The sequence below is a fragment of the Physeter macrocephalus genome, unplaced genomic scaffold (assembly GCF_002837175.3).
Source record: "Physeter macrocephalus isolate SW-GA unplaced genomic scaffold, ASM283717v5 random_377, whole genome shotgun sequence".
NCBI classification, from domain to species: Eukaryota; Metazoa; Chordata; class Mammalia; order Artiodactyla; family Physeteridae; genus Physeter; species Physeter macrocephalus.
Window position 1 is genome coordinate 46,220 of NW_021145663.1, and position 16,720 is coordinate 62,939.

The 16,720-nt window shown below is 50.7% G+C and overlaps 1 protein-coding gene across 1 annotated transcript; it reads left to right on the forward strand.

The window, feature by feature from the left end:
- Positions 1-3,752: 3,752 nt before the first annotated feature.
- Positions 3,753-11,228, forward strand: LOC102985803 (keratin, type II cytoskeletal 79). The gene is given in 4 exon segments (XM_024122965.3): positions 3,753-4,327; positions 6,831-7,051; positions 8,117-8,183; positions 8,288-11,228. Coding segments are annotated over 4 exon segments (930 nt in total). The 5' UTR covers positions 3,753-3,850; the 3' UTR covers positions 8,453-11,228.
- Positions 11,229-16,720: the final 5,492 nt, after the last annotated feature.

A 16,720-nucleotide genomic window follows, 5' to 3' on the forward strand; every position in this document is an offset into this window, starting at 1 on the left:
CAGCCTTTGCCTTCTATGAGGGAGACATGAGTGGGTAAGCACATGGCCCTGGAGCTAGAATTCCTGGGCTTGAATCCTGGCTCTGATATTTACTGGTGGTGTGACTTTGACCAAGTACTTGACCTCTCTGTGCCGCAGTTTCCTCACCTGTGAAAAGACATTAGTAATAATAATACCTACCTCACAGGGCTGTGTGGGGATGGGACCATTCAGGGTCTCAGAAGGAAACCGATTTACCCAAGATAGTTCAACTAAATGGACTTTAATGAAAGGATTCCTTACAGAGGTGTGGATGTGGCTAAGGGCACAAACAGAGGATGGAGAGGCCAGAGGCTGGCAGTTGTGGGAAGCCATTGCCACCCCCCCATCCCCCCACTCCCCCTGAGCAGGGATGGCCAACCATTGGTTTGTCTAGGGCCCAGGGGTTTTCTGGGGTGTGGGACTCTCAGTGCTAAAGCAGGACAGTCCCAGGAAAATCAGGACGAGGTGGTGGCTCTGAGTAGAGCTGAAGAGACAAGAGGAAGAATGGATGACTGACTGGGTGATAGAGGTGCGGGGATGGGAAGAAGCTGTAATCATAGAGGAAGGCAGCCACCTCTGGAGCAGGGAGGGGGCCAGGAGGAAATACCCACCTCTCTCTCAGGTCTCCTGCTAGTGTCCCGTCCTCGGCCAACCCCCTCCTCCGGAAGCCAGAGAGGCAGGGAGCAGCCTGCAGGGGTCCACGAGGTCAGGGAATGGATCTGGGGCAGAAAGCATGCAAACGGACCATCCCCAGCGTGGGGATTGGATGCTTTATTGCATGGAAAGTGTCTGCCCTATAGTAAGTGCTCAATAAATGCTGACTATAATAATTATTCCTACTAGATGAGAAAGCCCTGCCCTGGATGAGGCTCACTCAAGGGCACAGGCTGTTTTCTTCACCTCTGCGTCTTTCCTATCACTCAGCCTGACTCATGTTGCGTGCCTGGTTGATGCCATAGGCTGTGTCCCCTCATCCTTTCCATAGCTGCAGCAGCACTCTGTCCCCTCTGTCCTTGTGTCCTGTGCAGGGAGAGCCCCTGGACAGGGGAAGGTCTCAGAGATGGAAGCCCTTGGTCCAAGTAGCAGAAGTGGGGAAGGAACCACGCCGCCTACACTAAGAAGGTCTGAGTTTGGGTGTCCTGTATAAAGATGAGTGGAGAGTTGGACTGGAGGAGGCACAGTGTGGCTCCATGCTATCTGGGCTGGGACTGGTGAGACTATCTCCAAGCAATAACGGTTAGAGTGGGCCCTGGGCTGCCTGAGCAGCTGTTATCAGCTCCCGGCACAAAGCCTGGCGCAGAGCACCAGGTAAATACCAGAGGATGTCAGTCTCTGCGGAGAGGGGGAGTGTGTGTTTGCAGCTGACTCTACTGCCACCATCCTGGCTGCGCCTGACTCAGATGGCTGACATCACTCCCTTCCCCAGTTGCCACTGTCTCCCCCTCCCATGCTCCGTGGGGAGAGATATGGGAGCTGAGAAAGTGATTACAGCCTCAGGGACAGGAGACAAAGGTTAGTGGAAGTGATGGCTCAGTTCTGGGATAGTGGGTTAACAATTTTTTTTTTTTTCTGTTCTTCTGCCTCATTTACTCTGCTATTGATTCCTTCTAGTGTATTTTTCACTTCAGTTATTTTATTGTTCAGCTCTGTTTGTTTGTTCTTTAAACCTTCTAGCTCTTTGTTAAATATTTCTTGTATCTTCTCTGTCTGTGCCTCCATTATTTTTCTGAGATCTTGTATCATCTTTACTATCATTACTCTGAATTTTTTTCAGGTAGAGTGCCTCTCTCCATTTCACTTAGCTGTTCTTCTGGGGTTTTATCTTGTTCCTTCGTCTGGAACGTATTCCTCTGCCATCTCACTTTGTCTGACTTTCTGTGTTTATGGTCCCATGGACGGCAGGATTGTAGTTCCCTTTGCTTCTGGTGTCTGCCCCCTGGTGGGTGAGGCTGATCTAAGAGGCTTGCGCAGGCTAACTAGTGGGAGGGACTGATGCCTGCCCACTGGTGGGTGGAGCTGGGTCTTGTCCATCTGGTGGGCAGGGCCATGTCAAAGGGTGTGTTTAGAGGTGGGGGCCAGTGATTTTTTTTTTTTTTTTTTTTTTTTTTTTTTTTTTGTGGTACGCGGGCCTCACACCGCCACGGCCTCTCCCGTTGCGGAGCACAGGCTCCGGACGCGCAGGCCCAGCGGCCATGGCTCACGGGCCCAGCCGCTCCGCGGCACGCGGGATCCTCCCAAACCGGGGCGCGAACCCGGCCCCCCTGCATCGGCAGGCGGACGCGCAACCACCGCGCCACCAGGGAAGGGCCAGTGATTTTTGAAAGGACTTCCCTGGCGGGCCTCGCTTATAAGCAGAGGTGAAGGGGCCCAGAGAGGTTGAATGTTGCCCGAGGACATACACCTCAGTGGGGATTCATCCCCCAGCCCAGCTCCTCCAAGTGCCTGGTGTTCTAACTCCAAGCAGGGAGAAAAATCCTTCTTGGGCATTAAGGGACTAGTTCTGTGAGAGCCTTCACCCCCATCCTCCATGGGAGTCTGGGTTCTACTCCTTCAGGCAACTGGGAGCCACTTATAGCCTCCCAGAGGCCCTAGAAAGGATCCCACAGCCTCCTGGAGCGGCCCGCTCTCTGCCTGCCTTCCTCGGGCGGTGGGGGTGGTCCCATGTCCTCTCCTTTGGGATCCTGGGGACACAGTCGCTGAGAGTCCCAGCTCTAGCCCTGGCAGCTGTGTGAGGACCACAGCAAGTGTGCTGTCTCTGCTTCTTCCTCAGGCAAGCCTCTCTCCTCTTGGTGCCACTTCCTTGCTGAAAGCTAAGGTGGGTGAGGAGGAATAACCTCTAACTCAGGTCCTCAAAGCTCCCTCGTCCTAACACTTGACTAACACTGATGTCTCCCATTTCTCCCTTGGGGATATGTTTGGTCCCAGCAGCCTGAGGTGGGTGGGCATGGAGGAGACTCTGCGATGTGATTTGAGGAACCCCCCGGCCTTTCTGGATTGAGCACTGGGGCTCTGCGGGCTGGGAAGACTGGGGTGTCCATAGGCCTCTCGGGGCTTTTCTTGGACACTTATGTCTTCTTTTTTCTTTTTTTTCTGCCGCACTGCGTGGCATGAGGGATCTTAGTTCCCGGGAGCCTGGGCAGGGACCCTCTTCTGTCTTTGTATCCCCTTTGGCCAGCACAGGATCTCCACCGAGCAGACAGTCTGCCAGCGTATGACAAAAGATCAGGCTGCCTGCCCCCTGCCACCCCAGGCTGTCACCTGTGCCCCTACACCCTGGACCTGCCAGGAGGCACCAAGGCCGTGGGCCGGGAGGGTGGGACTGGAACAGGCCTGGGCACCCTCTCCACAGCCTCTTGCCCAATGCCTCCGCCCTCACCACCGCACAGCCTGGGCCCTGGGGCCTTGGCTTACCACAGGGGGCTGGGACCAGCCCCAGAACAGAGCCCCATTGACGGCAGCCACTAAGGCTGGGTGGGAGGAGACCAGCCAGCCACTGGGTGGTGGCGGTGGCCATGGCAACCCCTATCATCCTGTTCCAAGTCAGGAGCGCCCCAGGGGGGAGAAGGAGGTGACATCCTGCCCCAGACGGTCTCGGCTCAGCCCCAGCTCTGGAGCTCAGGCGATAACTGGGAGCAGCCCCTCCCTCCCGCCATGGGAGAGGAGACTCCCCTGACCCACAGGGCCCCTGCCTCCTTTCCAGGGGCGATGGGGCAGGAGTGTCTGTGGAGCCCAGGAGCCGGGAAAAGATAGAAAAGCCATCAGTGTGGCCCAGCAGCTCACCGCACTCTTTCCCAGCTCTCCCGGCCTGCGCTCCAGCCCTGCTGCAGCCATGAGGTTCTCCGTGTCTCAGCAGACGTCCTCCACCAAAGGGGCCTTCAGCTCTAACTCTGCCAGCGGAGGGGGCGGCTCCCGGGCCCCCAGCAGCATCAGCTGGGTTACCGTGTCCCGGAATGGTGGCAGCGGTGGGAGAGCCTGCTGTGGCCCCAGCACGGGCGGCTTTCGCAGCCGGAGCCTCTATAACTTGGGGGCCAGCAAGAGCATCTCGGTCAGCATGGCTGGAGGGGCCTCATCTGGACAGGCCCGGGGAGGCTTCGGCCTCGGTGGTGGGGCCTATATGGGCCTGGGGGCTGCCAGGCAGACGTTCGGGCCCTCCTGTCCTCCTGGAGGCATCCAGAAGGTCACTGTCAGCCAGAGCCTGCTGACCTGCCTCAATGTGGAGATCGACCCAGAGATCCAGCGGGTGCGCACCCAGCGGCGGGAGCAGATCAAGAGCCTGAACAACAAGTTTGCCTCCTTCATCGACAAGGTGGGCCGAGGTGGAAGGAGGCAGGGAGGGGCCATGGAGTGCAAGCCAGGCCCCTAAGAGAGGGTGGGCTGGGCGGAGGCTGGTGCAGCCCACGTGCACTGGGCCCGGAGTGGATGGAATGAACTTTGGAGCCCTTCTGGCCTGAGTGTGGGACGCCTGGACCCAAATGGCTGGACCGCCTTTACTGTAGTTGATGGTGAATCTCGAGTCCACTCACGAGGCCTGTTGGCCCAGCCTAGCTTGACCGTGTTGCAGTCTTTCTTAGAGTCGTCATTAATGGGGTTACACAGCAGCCTTGTCGCCCAATTAAACAGTGGATTGTCCTCATTGCTCTTCTTAGTGGGGTGGCCCTTACTGCCTCTTGTTTTATAGCTGGGAAAACTGGCTCAAGTGTCAGGTCTCCAAGGAACCCCATCTGTTGCCTGTTCTCTTAGTTTTGCAGGAGGTCTAAGGACAAAGATGTGATCAGGACACAATGGTGGGGAGGCCTAGGGGAAGTCTCCTTTTCCCTTCTCCAATTCTTCCTCGCCGTTCCAACCAAGGAGCTCAGTTTGGGGTGACAATGAGCATGGTGGTCACCAGGTCACCAGGTCACCATGACCCGGGCATATGCAGTTTGATCTGTCCCAGATCGGGAGTGTCCTGACTCCTCCTCTGGCCCTCAGGCCAACTAGGGAAGCTCTTGTAGTAATCTCTGGCATTTCCAGGTCCACTTTGCTGCATTGTCTACCTCTACCCCGAGGCCCCCGAGGCAGTGGGACCATGATGGGGAGAAACCTGGTGGATGACCATACCTTGGTTCAGTGATTTGTGGGTTCCCAAAGGATATTCATATCCCCTTTCTCATATGATACCCACAGTGTCTCATGAGAAATCAGTCTAGGTGACAGCATGTTCCTTTTTTTTTTTTTTTAAGGATTATTTATTTATTTATTTACTTATTTTTGGCTGCATCGGGTCTTGGTTGCGGCATGCGGGCTTCTCTCTAGTTGTGGCGTGCGGGTTTTTTTTTTCTCTCTCTAGTTGTGGCGCGTGGGCTTAGCTGCCCTGCGGCATGTGGGATCTTAGTTCCTTGACCAGGGATCGAACCTGCATCCCCTGCATTGGAAGGCAAATTCTCTACCACTGGACCGCCAGGGAAGTCCCGTGTGTCCATTTTTAAGAAGAGAAAATTGAGGTCTGGAGAGGTTGAGTGATTTGTACCAGGATCATACAGGTACTTGGAGGCAGAGGTAGGCCTGGGACTCAAGTTCATGGCCTGAAGAGGTCTTTTTGTCACTGCTGCGTAGTGCACTGGAGCCATGTGACTGTGGGCCTGGGGTGCTGTGGAGGTGGGATCTGGAGAGATCTGATGGCAAAGGGTGAGGCAAGCTTTTCCGCCCACCTCCTCACCTTCTCCCTTAGTGACTTTTGTTTCTTTTGTGGGACTGTCCCAGGGGTCAAACAAGCAAAACCTTCTCAGACTCTCAGAACCATGGTCTGGGAGCTGGGGCCTGACAGGTTGTCCGTGTCTGGTATCCTGGAACCCTGGCTGGGCAGAGAACCCCCCTGGCGGCCCATTAAGTTCACGTCATGAGCACCCTTCTGGGTCTGTAGAAATAGGGCTGGACGTCCATATTTTAAAAATTAAAAAAATGTCAAATTTACAGAAAAGTTGCAATAATGGTACAACATATTCCTATATTTCCTTTCACCCAGATTCACCAGATTTTAGCATTTTGTCACATTTGCTTTCTTTCTCTCTCTTTCTCTCTGTATGTTTATTGGTATATATCCATATGTACCTATATATACAAGTATACTATATATGCATCTGCATTAAAAAATTTGATTTTGATGCAGAATTAGGGTTCAGAAACATTGATCTAGTTTGATTTACCCAGGACAAGTGAGAAAGGGAGACCCAGGAAGAAGTGACTTGACTTCTTCCTGGGTCAGGAAGTAAATGACTGACTGAGCTGGGCTTTTTTTTTTTTTTTTTTTTTAATTAATTAATTTATTTTGGCCACGTTGGGTCTTTGTTGCTGCGCGTGGACTTTTTCTAGTTGCTGTGAGTGGGGGCTTCTCATTGCGGTGGCTTCTCTTGTTGTGGAGCACGGGCTTTAGGCGTGCGGGCTTCAGGAGTTGTGGCTCGCGGGCTCTAGAGCGCAGGCTCAGTAGTTGTGGTGCACGGGCTTAGTTGCTCCGCGGCGTGTGGGATCTTCTCAGACCAGGGCTCGAACCCATGTCCCCTGCATTGGCAGGCGGATTCTTAACCACGGCGCCACCAGGGAAGTCCCGGAGCTGGGCTTTTATGTTTATTAACTCTTTAGAGTCCTTGTCATTGGATCGGACTGTCTTTTCCAGCAAAGATTGTTCCCTCAGGAACTCCTCCCCACAGCAAGACATAGGCCCTGCACTGCCCTGTGGTGTCCTGGTCAAGACAGATGGTGACGATGGGCCGGGTCCTTGGTCCCTCCTGGGGCTGGGGATGGCGCCAGCCACCCTTCTTGCTCTGGCTCAGGTGCAGCTCCTGGAGCAGGAGAACAAGGTGCTGGAGACCAAGTGGGCGCTGCTGTAGGAGCAGGGCCAGAAATTGGGCATCACCTGGAACAATCTGGAGCCCCTCTTTGAGTACTTCATCAACAACCTATGGGGGAAGCTGGACAACCTCCAGAGTGAGCAGAGGAGGCTGGACTCAGAGCTGAAGAACGTGCAGGATCTCGCTGAGGACTTCAAGAGCAAGTGAGGAGGGCTGGACAGGCTGGGGCCATGTGGGGATGGGGAGGGGCCAGCGTGGGAAATCTCCCCAGAGAGGGCCACCCTATTCTTGGGTCCAGGAACCCAGCTGGGGGAGTGTCCAGACAGAGCTGCTTCCCTCGGGGGCTCAGGTCCTGGACCCATTGCCTCCTGGAGGATTGTCACACTGTGTAATGTTGTAAGATAAAAAAAATTATAAGGTAGGGAGAAAAGTGTAATGAACATTTATGTTCTCATTACCCAGCTTTAAAAATTGTCTACTCATAGCCAATTTTACTTTGTCTACACCCCTACTCACTCGCTTTTCCTCTTCCCTTATTGTCTTGAAGCAAATCTCAGCCATCATGTCATTTCATTCACAACTATTTTTACTGGATATATTCATATAGTTCATCTGCATAATGTGACTTAATAACACACAAACACAATGCCCTAAGAGCACCTAAATCTTTTAAAACAATAATCCTCAGTATCACCAACTATCCAATCAACAAGTGAACTCCCGATTGTTCCATAAATGTCATAAATTTTAAAATTACAGCTTGTTTGAATCAAGATGCAAATAAGGTTCACATATTTTGAGTGGTTGATCTGTATATTTATGAGTTTAAGGTATAAACTTTCATAACTTTTCCCATTGCTCGACACTGGCAATTTCTAAACCTTAAAGTCTCTGCAAAAGCAGTTGGAGAGAAGTTGGTGTTTTCAGTGACATCCTGTTGTAGAAAGTGAATGCAGAGGTTAATCATTGTTGACACATCTTCAACCGGTTCCCATAAAGCCTCCTAAGGGCTCTGATCCAAAGAGATGGCTGCTCTCAATTGCCATATGATTGCACAAATACTGTGCTCATTTCCTCAGAGGAGGTGGGAGGAATGTTTAAAGACTGTATCCCTGTTTCTTCATTGGTTGGCTGCATTACAGAACTGCTCCCCAAAGGTGTTCTTGGCCATTGTGGGACCCATCAGAGCTTCCTTAAAGCCAACTGGGTTCAATGTCTTAAAGGGCAGAACTGGGCGGAGCCTGGGCTGAGTCTTCCCTGTGTAACAGGTATGAGGATGAAAGCAACAAGCGCACTGCCGCAGAGAACGAGTTTGTGGTGCTCAAGAAGCAGGGAGTGGGGGCAGGTGGTCTTCGGCTGCCAGGGTGCTGGGCTGACTCGGAGAGAGGCGAGGGCCCTGGGGGCCGAGCCAACCGCCCTGCTCTCTCTCTCGCCCCCAGGATGTGGATGCTGCATACATGGGCCAAATGGATCTGCATGGCATGATAGACATCCTGATAGAGGAGACGGAGCTCTTGAGGCATCTTTATGAAGAAGTAAGACAGCCAGTGGACAGAGATACTTCCATTCACATACAGCTTTGGGGATTCCCCCTGGAAGTCTGATCAGAATTCACTAGTGCAACTTAATTGATAGAATATAGCACCTGGACCTTTAATCAATACTCGCTTCCATTTTTATGTGCTTATGATGGGCCAGGAACTGAGCTAAGCTTTTTACATAATCCTCTCAACAACTCCATAATACAGGTTCTATTATTGTCTCCCTTTTATAGTCAGGGACACTGAGGCTCTGAGTAACTTGCCCATGGTCACACAGCTAGTTAGAAGCAGTTCTGAAATGAAAACCTGGTCCTTGGACTGTTACACTGTTCCCCTTGTTGCCCAGTTTGTAATGGAGCAAGGGATGCAGGAGCAGAGATGGGCAGAGAGCGGGGACTGAAATTCCACGTTAGAGCAGGAGGTGAGGTGTGGGTAGCAGGTAGGTCACAGAATCTAGGAGGGGTCCCAGGAAACAAGGGGGCTTTGAAGACTAAGGTAAGAGGGTTGAACTGGACATGAGTTGATGATAGGCTCTTAGATTCAGTAGGGAGCCCAAGGCCAACCTTATGCTCAGAATAAGAGCCCTTTCTCTAATATCCCTGATGGCGGGCATGTAGCTTCTACTTGAATACTTCTAGAGGCGGGGAGCTCACTCTTTTTTAGGGCAGGCATTTCCATTGTTGAACAACCATATTGGAAAGCTGACTTGAACCTTCTTCCCTTGACTTCTGCTCTAGATTGGCCGATTCTGCCTCTGGGCTGCACGTATCCAATTGTCTTCCAGGTGACACATGTCTGTCATATGAGAACAATTTAGTGGTCTGGATGATTAGTGAAGTGACATTTGTGGCATGTGAGAAAGTTGGGGAAACAGCTTCCTTAGTCCAGAATCCAGAAAACAGAGAGGTGGGGAGGAAGGTTACAGATACAGACTTCTCTTCATGCAGCCTAATATTGTACTAGTTTATGTGTTATTTTTAGAAGCCATTTCACAATGTATAATCAACTAATATTTGATGAGAGCCAAGAATACTCGATGTAGAAAAGACAGTCTTTTCAATAAATGGCACTGGGAACATTGGATATTCACATGTAAAAGAATAAAACTAGACCCCTATCCTACACCACTCACAAAATCAACTTGAAAATAATTGAAGACTTAAATGTAAGACCTGAAACCATAAAACTTCTAGAAGAAAACAGGAAAAACCTTCTTGACATGGGTCTTGGTAATAATTTTTGAGGTGTGTGACACCTAAAGCACAAGAGAGAAAATAAAAAATGAACAAGTGGACGACATCAAACTAAAAACTTCTGCACAGCAAAAGAAATGATCAGCAACATGAAAGTTCCACCTATGGAATGAGAGAAAATATTTGCAAACCACATATCTGATAGGGGGTTAATATCCAAAATAGATAAGGAACTCATACAACTCAATAGCAAAAGCCTCCAAATAATCCAAAAAGGAAGAGGACCAAAGAAACATCTTTTCCAAAGAAGATATTCAACAGGTACATGAAAAGGATGAAAAGGTGCTCAGCATCACTAATTATCAGGGAAATGCAAATTTTTGCAAAATGCAAAATGCAAAAATGCAAAAGCCACTATGAGGTATCACCTCATGCTTGTTAGAATGGCCATCATCAAAAAGACAAGAAGTAACAGATGCTAGTGAGGATGTGGAGAAAAGGGAACCCTTGTGCACTATTGGTGAGAATGGAAATTGGTGCAGCCAACTGTGGAAAACAGTGTGGAGGTTCCTGAAAAAATTAAAAATAGAACTCCCGTAAGATCCAGCTATTTCACTTTTGAGTATTTATATGAAGGAAACAAGATCACTATGTTGAAGAGATATCTGCACTGCCATCTTCATTGCAGCATTAGTTACAATACAAGGAAGACGTGGAAACAACCTAAGTGCCCACTGGCAGGTAAAGAAGATGTGGTTTATATAGAAAATGGAATATCATTCAGCCATAAGAAAGAAGGAAATCCTGTCAGTGCTACAATATGGATGGACCTTGAGGGCATGATGCTAAATGAAATAACTCAGACAAAGAAAGACAAATACTGTATGATCTCACTTACATGTGGAATCTAAAAACAAAAACAAAACCAAAAAAATCCCCCAAAAACCTCATAGAAAGAGAGATCAGATTTGTGCTCACCAGGAGCAGGGTATGGGGAGTGGGGAAATTGGGTGAATGTGGTCGAAAGGTACAAACTACCAGTTATAAGATATGTTCTGAAAATGTGATATACAACTTGCTGACTATAGTTAAAAATGCTGTATGGGATATTTGAAAGTTGCTCAGAGAGTTAATCCTAAAAGTTCTCACCACAAGGAAGAAAAATTTTTTTGTAGCTGTAAGAGGTAATGGACATTAACTAAACTTACTATGGTAATCATTTCGCAGTATATCCATATGTCAAGTCATTATGCTATATACCTTAAACTTACACAGTGTTAAATGTCAATTGCATCTCAATAAAACTGGAAAAAAATCCACATCTTAATTAGACGTTGTGGTTCACAAATATGTTACTTTGCCTATGACCTTCACAGCAGCCCCAGAATTTAGTAGGGGGCAAATGATACCCCTTTTTGCAGGTGAGGCAATTAAGGCTCACCGAAGTTAACTTTCACACCTGCGGCGGTATAGCTGGTGAGTGGTAACCAAGGCTGCCAATTTCAAGCCCTCCACCCTTTCTTCACAGTGGCAACCTCCGTCCTACCTCTGTTTCCGTCACTCGCCAAATCATGTGGAGCCTTCCTCCACTGTGTCTCTAGGAGTCACCCCTTTCCCTCTTCATCTCCACACCTCCCTACTCTGAGCCTCAGTCAATTAATTACCCTAGTAATTCCCCAACGGACTGACCTCCCAGCCCTGTGCCCTGACACACCCCAAACCCTGCTACCAAATCAATGTGCCCCTCCCCTCTCTGGCAGCCTTTGAGTTCCTGATGGAAGGGACCCTTCTTGATGTCCCCTCCACTCTGAGCCTGGTCACTCAGTCTCCCTAAAAGAGCCCAGGCAAGCCCCACGCAACTTCCAGCAGGGTCATGGGAATGCCAGCAGAGGGATTTTGAGCCAAACCCTAACCACAGCTTAGGAACACAAAGGTTAGCACTTAGCAAAATTAACTCCACCACCTAGGTGGCCCCCAGCTTGGGGAGGCAGTCATCCTTTCAGTGAGCTTTCTCTTCTCAGGGGGATGGAGTATAGAGCACCCCTGATGGGAATAATAACTAGTATTTACTGAGTGCTCACTGCCTACTGCACTCCTGTCAACCCTCTACCTGATTCACTCTTCACAGCAGCCTATGAGAGAAGTACTATTTTCATCCCCATCTTGCAGATGAGGAAACGGAGGCACAGAGTGATTAAGTAACTTGTCTAAGGTCACACAGTTAGTAAGTAGCTGAGTTGGGTATGCATCCAAGAAGCTTGGTTCCAGAGTCCAACAACTGGGTTATGCTGTTTTATAGAAAAAGAAATTGAGAAGCAGGAGTACTGGAGCTGGAGAGATATCTGAGGCAATCTAGTCCAAATGTTTCTTTCTCTCTCTCTCTCTGTTTTTTTTTTTTGGTCACACCACACAGCTTGTGGGATCTTGGTTCCCTGACCAGGGATTGAACCCGGGCCCCGGGCAGTGAAAGCATGGAGTCCTAACCATTGGACTGCTGGGGAATTCCCCAAAAGTTTCATTCTATAGGTGAGAAAATGAGCTGAGAGAGGGGAAGAACTTGCTAATGACAAAGTAGAACAAAGAAACAATTTTTTTCAGGTGGTAATCAGATTTTTTTAAAAAATTGAAGTACAGTTAATTTAAAATGCTGTGTTAGTTTCAAGTGTACAGCAAAGAGATTCAGTTATACATATATATATATCTTTACAGAGAAACAATTTTATTGAAATTATATTTACGGCTTAAAAAATAGAGACAGTTTTATCGAGTAACAAAACCCAAAGATTATACTATGGACCAGGAAGATCCACTAATGATGAGCATGTTACTTAGAAATGCTTGTGTAAAGCTGGGAATGGCCTGGACACGGGGTTTCCATGCTGAATTCCTGGAGCCTCAGGACCCCAGGGGCCGCTCTCAGGGGGTTCAGGGAGAGGCCAGCATGTAAGAAGGTTCACGGTTCCCTCCTCTGCACCAATCAGAGCATCTCTCCTTTTACTTGGTTTTCAAATGGGGCTGTGCATATGTTTGTTTGTTTGTTTGTTTGTTTGTTTTGGTACGCGGGCCTCTCACTGTTGTGGCCTCTCCCGTTGCGGAGCACGGGCTCCGGACGCGCAGGCTCAGCGGCCATGGCTCACGGGCCCAGCCGCTCCGCGGCATGTGGGATCTTCCCAGACCGGGGCACGAACCCGTGTCCCCTGCATCAGCAGGCGGACTCTCAACCACTGCGCCACCAGGGAAGCCCTGTGCATATGTTTTTGATGACAAGAATAGTTTTGCTGTCAAAACATGTTGGGTAAACCCTGCTGACACATGCCTGGGGAGCGGGGGTAGACCAAGAATGCTCTCTACCCCTGGGAAAGGGGGGACCTTGTGTACAGACCCCCCCCTTTCCGATTCTAAGGGCTCCCCACCCTCTCTTTGCCCTCACTGTCCCCTTGCCAAAATGCTGACTGGTCCTCTTCTGCAGAGTCTCTGATCCCCAAGTTGGCTCTGGCTCCCCACAGAGTGAGTCTGGGGCTGCTGAGGCTGGGTGACTGAACGGGGTGAGGGCACAAACCCGGTCAGGATGGGCGGAGGTGCTTTCCCACACCACACACCAGGTTTGGGGCTAAAAGATTTGGAATCCCTGTAATCCCAGGACTGAATGCAAGGGCTTGCCTCCCTCACCCAGAAAACCCTAGGCAAACACACCCTCTGTTCCACTCCACACCCCTGTCAGCTGCTCATCCTTCTGTGACAAGACAGGGAATGGCTGCCAGTTGAGGAAGGGTCACAGAGGTTAAGAGTGGAACTGTGAGGTGGGGTGGGAACCTGCTTTTAGCCGTCACTGCCAGGGGGAGTCACCCAGGAGCTGGCCCAGGAGCTGCAGGAGGAAACCTTCCCTTTCTCAGGGATGGAAACTCTTCTTTGCCTCTCTCCCTCGAGGGTCAACGCTCTCTTGCACACTGAAGGCATGCCTGCCTTCAGTTTCTCAGGCTGCCGTTTGAGGATTTTGAGAACTTCTGGTAATTCTGACTTCATAGTAGAGCCACAGAATATGGCTCTAGTCCAGAGCTTTCTTCCTGTTTGGTTTGGGTTTATTACAGGATTTGTCGTTTAGTTAATTTGGACTTAGTTAGTCGGAGGACACAGGATTGGCCCCTCAGGACAGTGTCCTATATTATTGGATATTTGTAAGGAAGGACAGGGCCACATGATCCAAACAACCAGTCCTGTGGCAAAAGCAAGGACAGAACAGGCAGCGTGCTGGCCGAGACCCCGTGGCTGCTCTGATGGACCATAAGCTACAAGTCTGTCTAAGTTGCTGTATAATTGTTTTTCCTGCAGATTCTGATATACAGCACTGTGGAGCAGAGGTTAAGGTCACAAGCTTTGAAGTTAGACAGACAGGACTGGCCTCCTACCTCCACCACTTCCTAGCTATGTGATCTCAGGCAAGTTACATAACCTCTCTGAGCCTCAGCGGCTGTAGCTCTAAACTGAGCATGGCAACTCCTCTTTTTTGCAGGGTTGTTGTGAGGAAGGGAACCCCTACCCGAAAAGCACCCAGTGTCCAGCACGTGATGGCAGCTCTATATGAGAGTTCCTGCTACATGGAAAGCAAGGCGGGCTTTCCCTCATCTAAATTTTTGTCTCAGGGATGGCGTCTGCCTCAACTTAGAGTTAGTTTGATGAGAAGTACCTCAATTGGGGATCCTTGGTTTGGGTGCCCCACAGAAACAAAATAATATTGATTGTATATTATAGATTATTTCCCTTAAAGTCCCTTCCACCCCCGCTGGCTTTCTGTTTTAGGCACTGGACACAACTTAAGGACACAGCATTTTCTCCTAGTATTGGGGTGTCACAGCTACGGACTACAAGACACAATGGACACATCACGAGATGCCTTGAGGCTGCACCCTGCAGATGCAAACCCTCCTCCTAGCCCATGAAAGTCCTTATCAATCCCCAGGGGCAGCTGGGAGGATAGAGCCATGAGTGGCAGGTGCAGAGACCCAGTTGAGGCATCCAGGGGTCTGAGCTCTGGGCTCCCACTCAGGCTGTGGTCCTGGCCACCTCCCACCTCCTTTCGGGGCAGGAAAGCAATCAGATCTCAGCTCCTCCAAAGGGTGGCTCCAGGTTTCCCCTGTTCCTACAGCTGCAACCCCAGCCATGCACACCAGGGTGGAAATCGGTAGACCCTGGAATGCTGGTGCCCTCAAAGCCTCCTTGACCTGAACAGTTGGTTCAATCAGGTTTGTTCAGGTGCCCAGTTCTGGATTGGCCGCTGCACAAATTAGACAAACTAGCTTCACACCAGGCAGGATGGTACGGGTGAGACGCCAGGGAGGGCAGAGCCTTTGGGAGCAGACTGATGTGGGTTCGGGTCCTGGCTCCACCACATGCTGTGTGACCCTGGGGGGCTACTTCACCTCCCCGGGGCTTCCAAGTCATCATTTGTAAGCACGGTTGTGATACTGACTGCAGAGAGCTTTTAGGAAGATTACATGATCCCATGTATATAGAGCATTCAGTACAGTGCCTGGCACGAAGTTGGCATTCAATCAATACTCACTGAAAGGATGAGAGGATGTTCAACCTTGTCCCTCGTAGGAGAGAGTCCTGGCTCTGGAATGCTCACTTACTACAGGTGGACGGACCATCCCTTGGGCTCTCTCCCATGGACCTTTGATGGGGCCCAGGGGTTCTCCTGTCCTCCCTGCCACAGCACTTCCACCCACTCTCCATTTACTTAGAGGCCACCTAGGCAGGGGCAGGCAGAGCCCAGCAAAGGCTGAAGTAGATGGGGACAGAGGGTGGGGTGCAGCTCAGAGGTAGAGGGAAGAAGAAGGCAGGGAGAGGCAATGAGAGTGGAGGTGGGGAGAGAGGAGCTGGCCAGAGGAGAGAGCTCCCAACCAGTCCAGCCTCCCCTGCAGCCCAGTCCCCAAGACCTGCATCCACTGACCACCCTCTTCTCAACCCATGGGCCCGCCCTGCTCTCTCTCTTTGCACGGGATGGGCTGCTCATTTTTGCGGTGGCCAGCTTTCATTTGGTCAGGGTCAGCTCAGGCCTGTGGGAATTATGTAGGCCCTCATTGCTGCTGTTCCCCAGATTCGGAATAGCAGTCTCATTAGGGATTGAGAAAAGCGATGAGGTTTCATCTAATTTCTCCTCAGAAGTGGCAATGGCAAAGGCCGGGCAGGATAAGAATGAATGCCTACTGGCCTACTACGTACCAGGCACTGCAGATACATCATCTCATGATCTGTGAGGCAGGCGTCCCATACGATAGATGAGAGGATGGGTTGAATGGGTTCAGAGAGGTTAGGTGACCTGCCCAAGACTGCACAGCCAGTTAGTGGCAACAGGTGGGATTTGAACACAGATCTGTTATACTCAGTGGGGAAGAATTTAAGTTCGAGCTTTTTTTTTTTTTTTTTGTGGTATGCGGGCCTCCCTCTGCTGCGGCCTCTCCCGTTGCGGAGCACAGGCTCCGGAAGCGCGGGCTCAGCGGCTCGAGCTTTAAACTAGGGTTTGGTATTTGAAAACATTGCTCTGGGCAGAGGCTCATAGGTTTCACCATTCTGCCAAAGGGGTCCCCAGCACCTTGGAACAAAAAGTTCCAAGCTCCTGCCCTGCATGCCAGGACTGTTATGGGAAAACAGAACATGGCCTGTTCCGGTGGAGCCAAGCAAACAACTGGGCAGCAAACTGAGTAGCATGGCAAGCACAATAAGGACCCAGCCTGGAGAATGCTGACCTAGAATCCTGCCAACCCAGACTGGAAGCCCCGAGAAGGAATGTGAGTCTTGAGGGCCCAAGGCAGAGTCACCTTTCTTCTGTCCCCAGCTCCACGCCTGGCACATAGTAGTTTCTCAATAACTGTGTGTCAAGTCGAGGTGAGTCTTGATCTAGGTTTGGAAGGCTAGAAGGCTGGAATATGGATTCCCCCCACCCCTTTTTTTTTTTCTTTTGTGATACGCGGGCCTCTCACTGCTGTGGCCTCTCCCGTTGCGGAGCAGAGGCTCCGGACGCGCAGGCTCAGCGGCCATGGCTCACAGGCCCAGCCTCTCGGCGGCATGTGGGATCTTCCCGGACCGGGGCGCGAACCCGGTTCCCCTGCATCGGCAGGTGGACTCCCAACCACTGCGC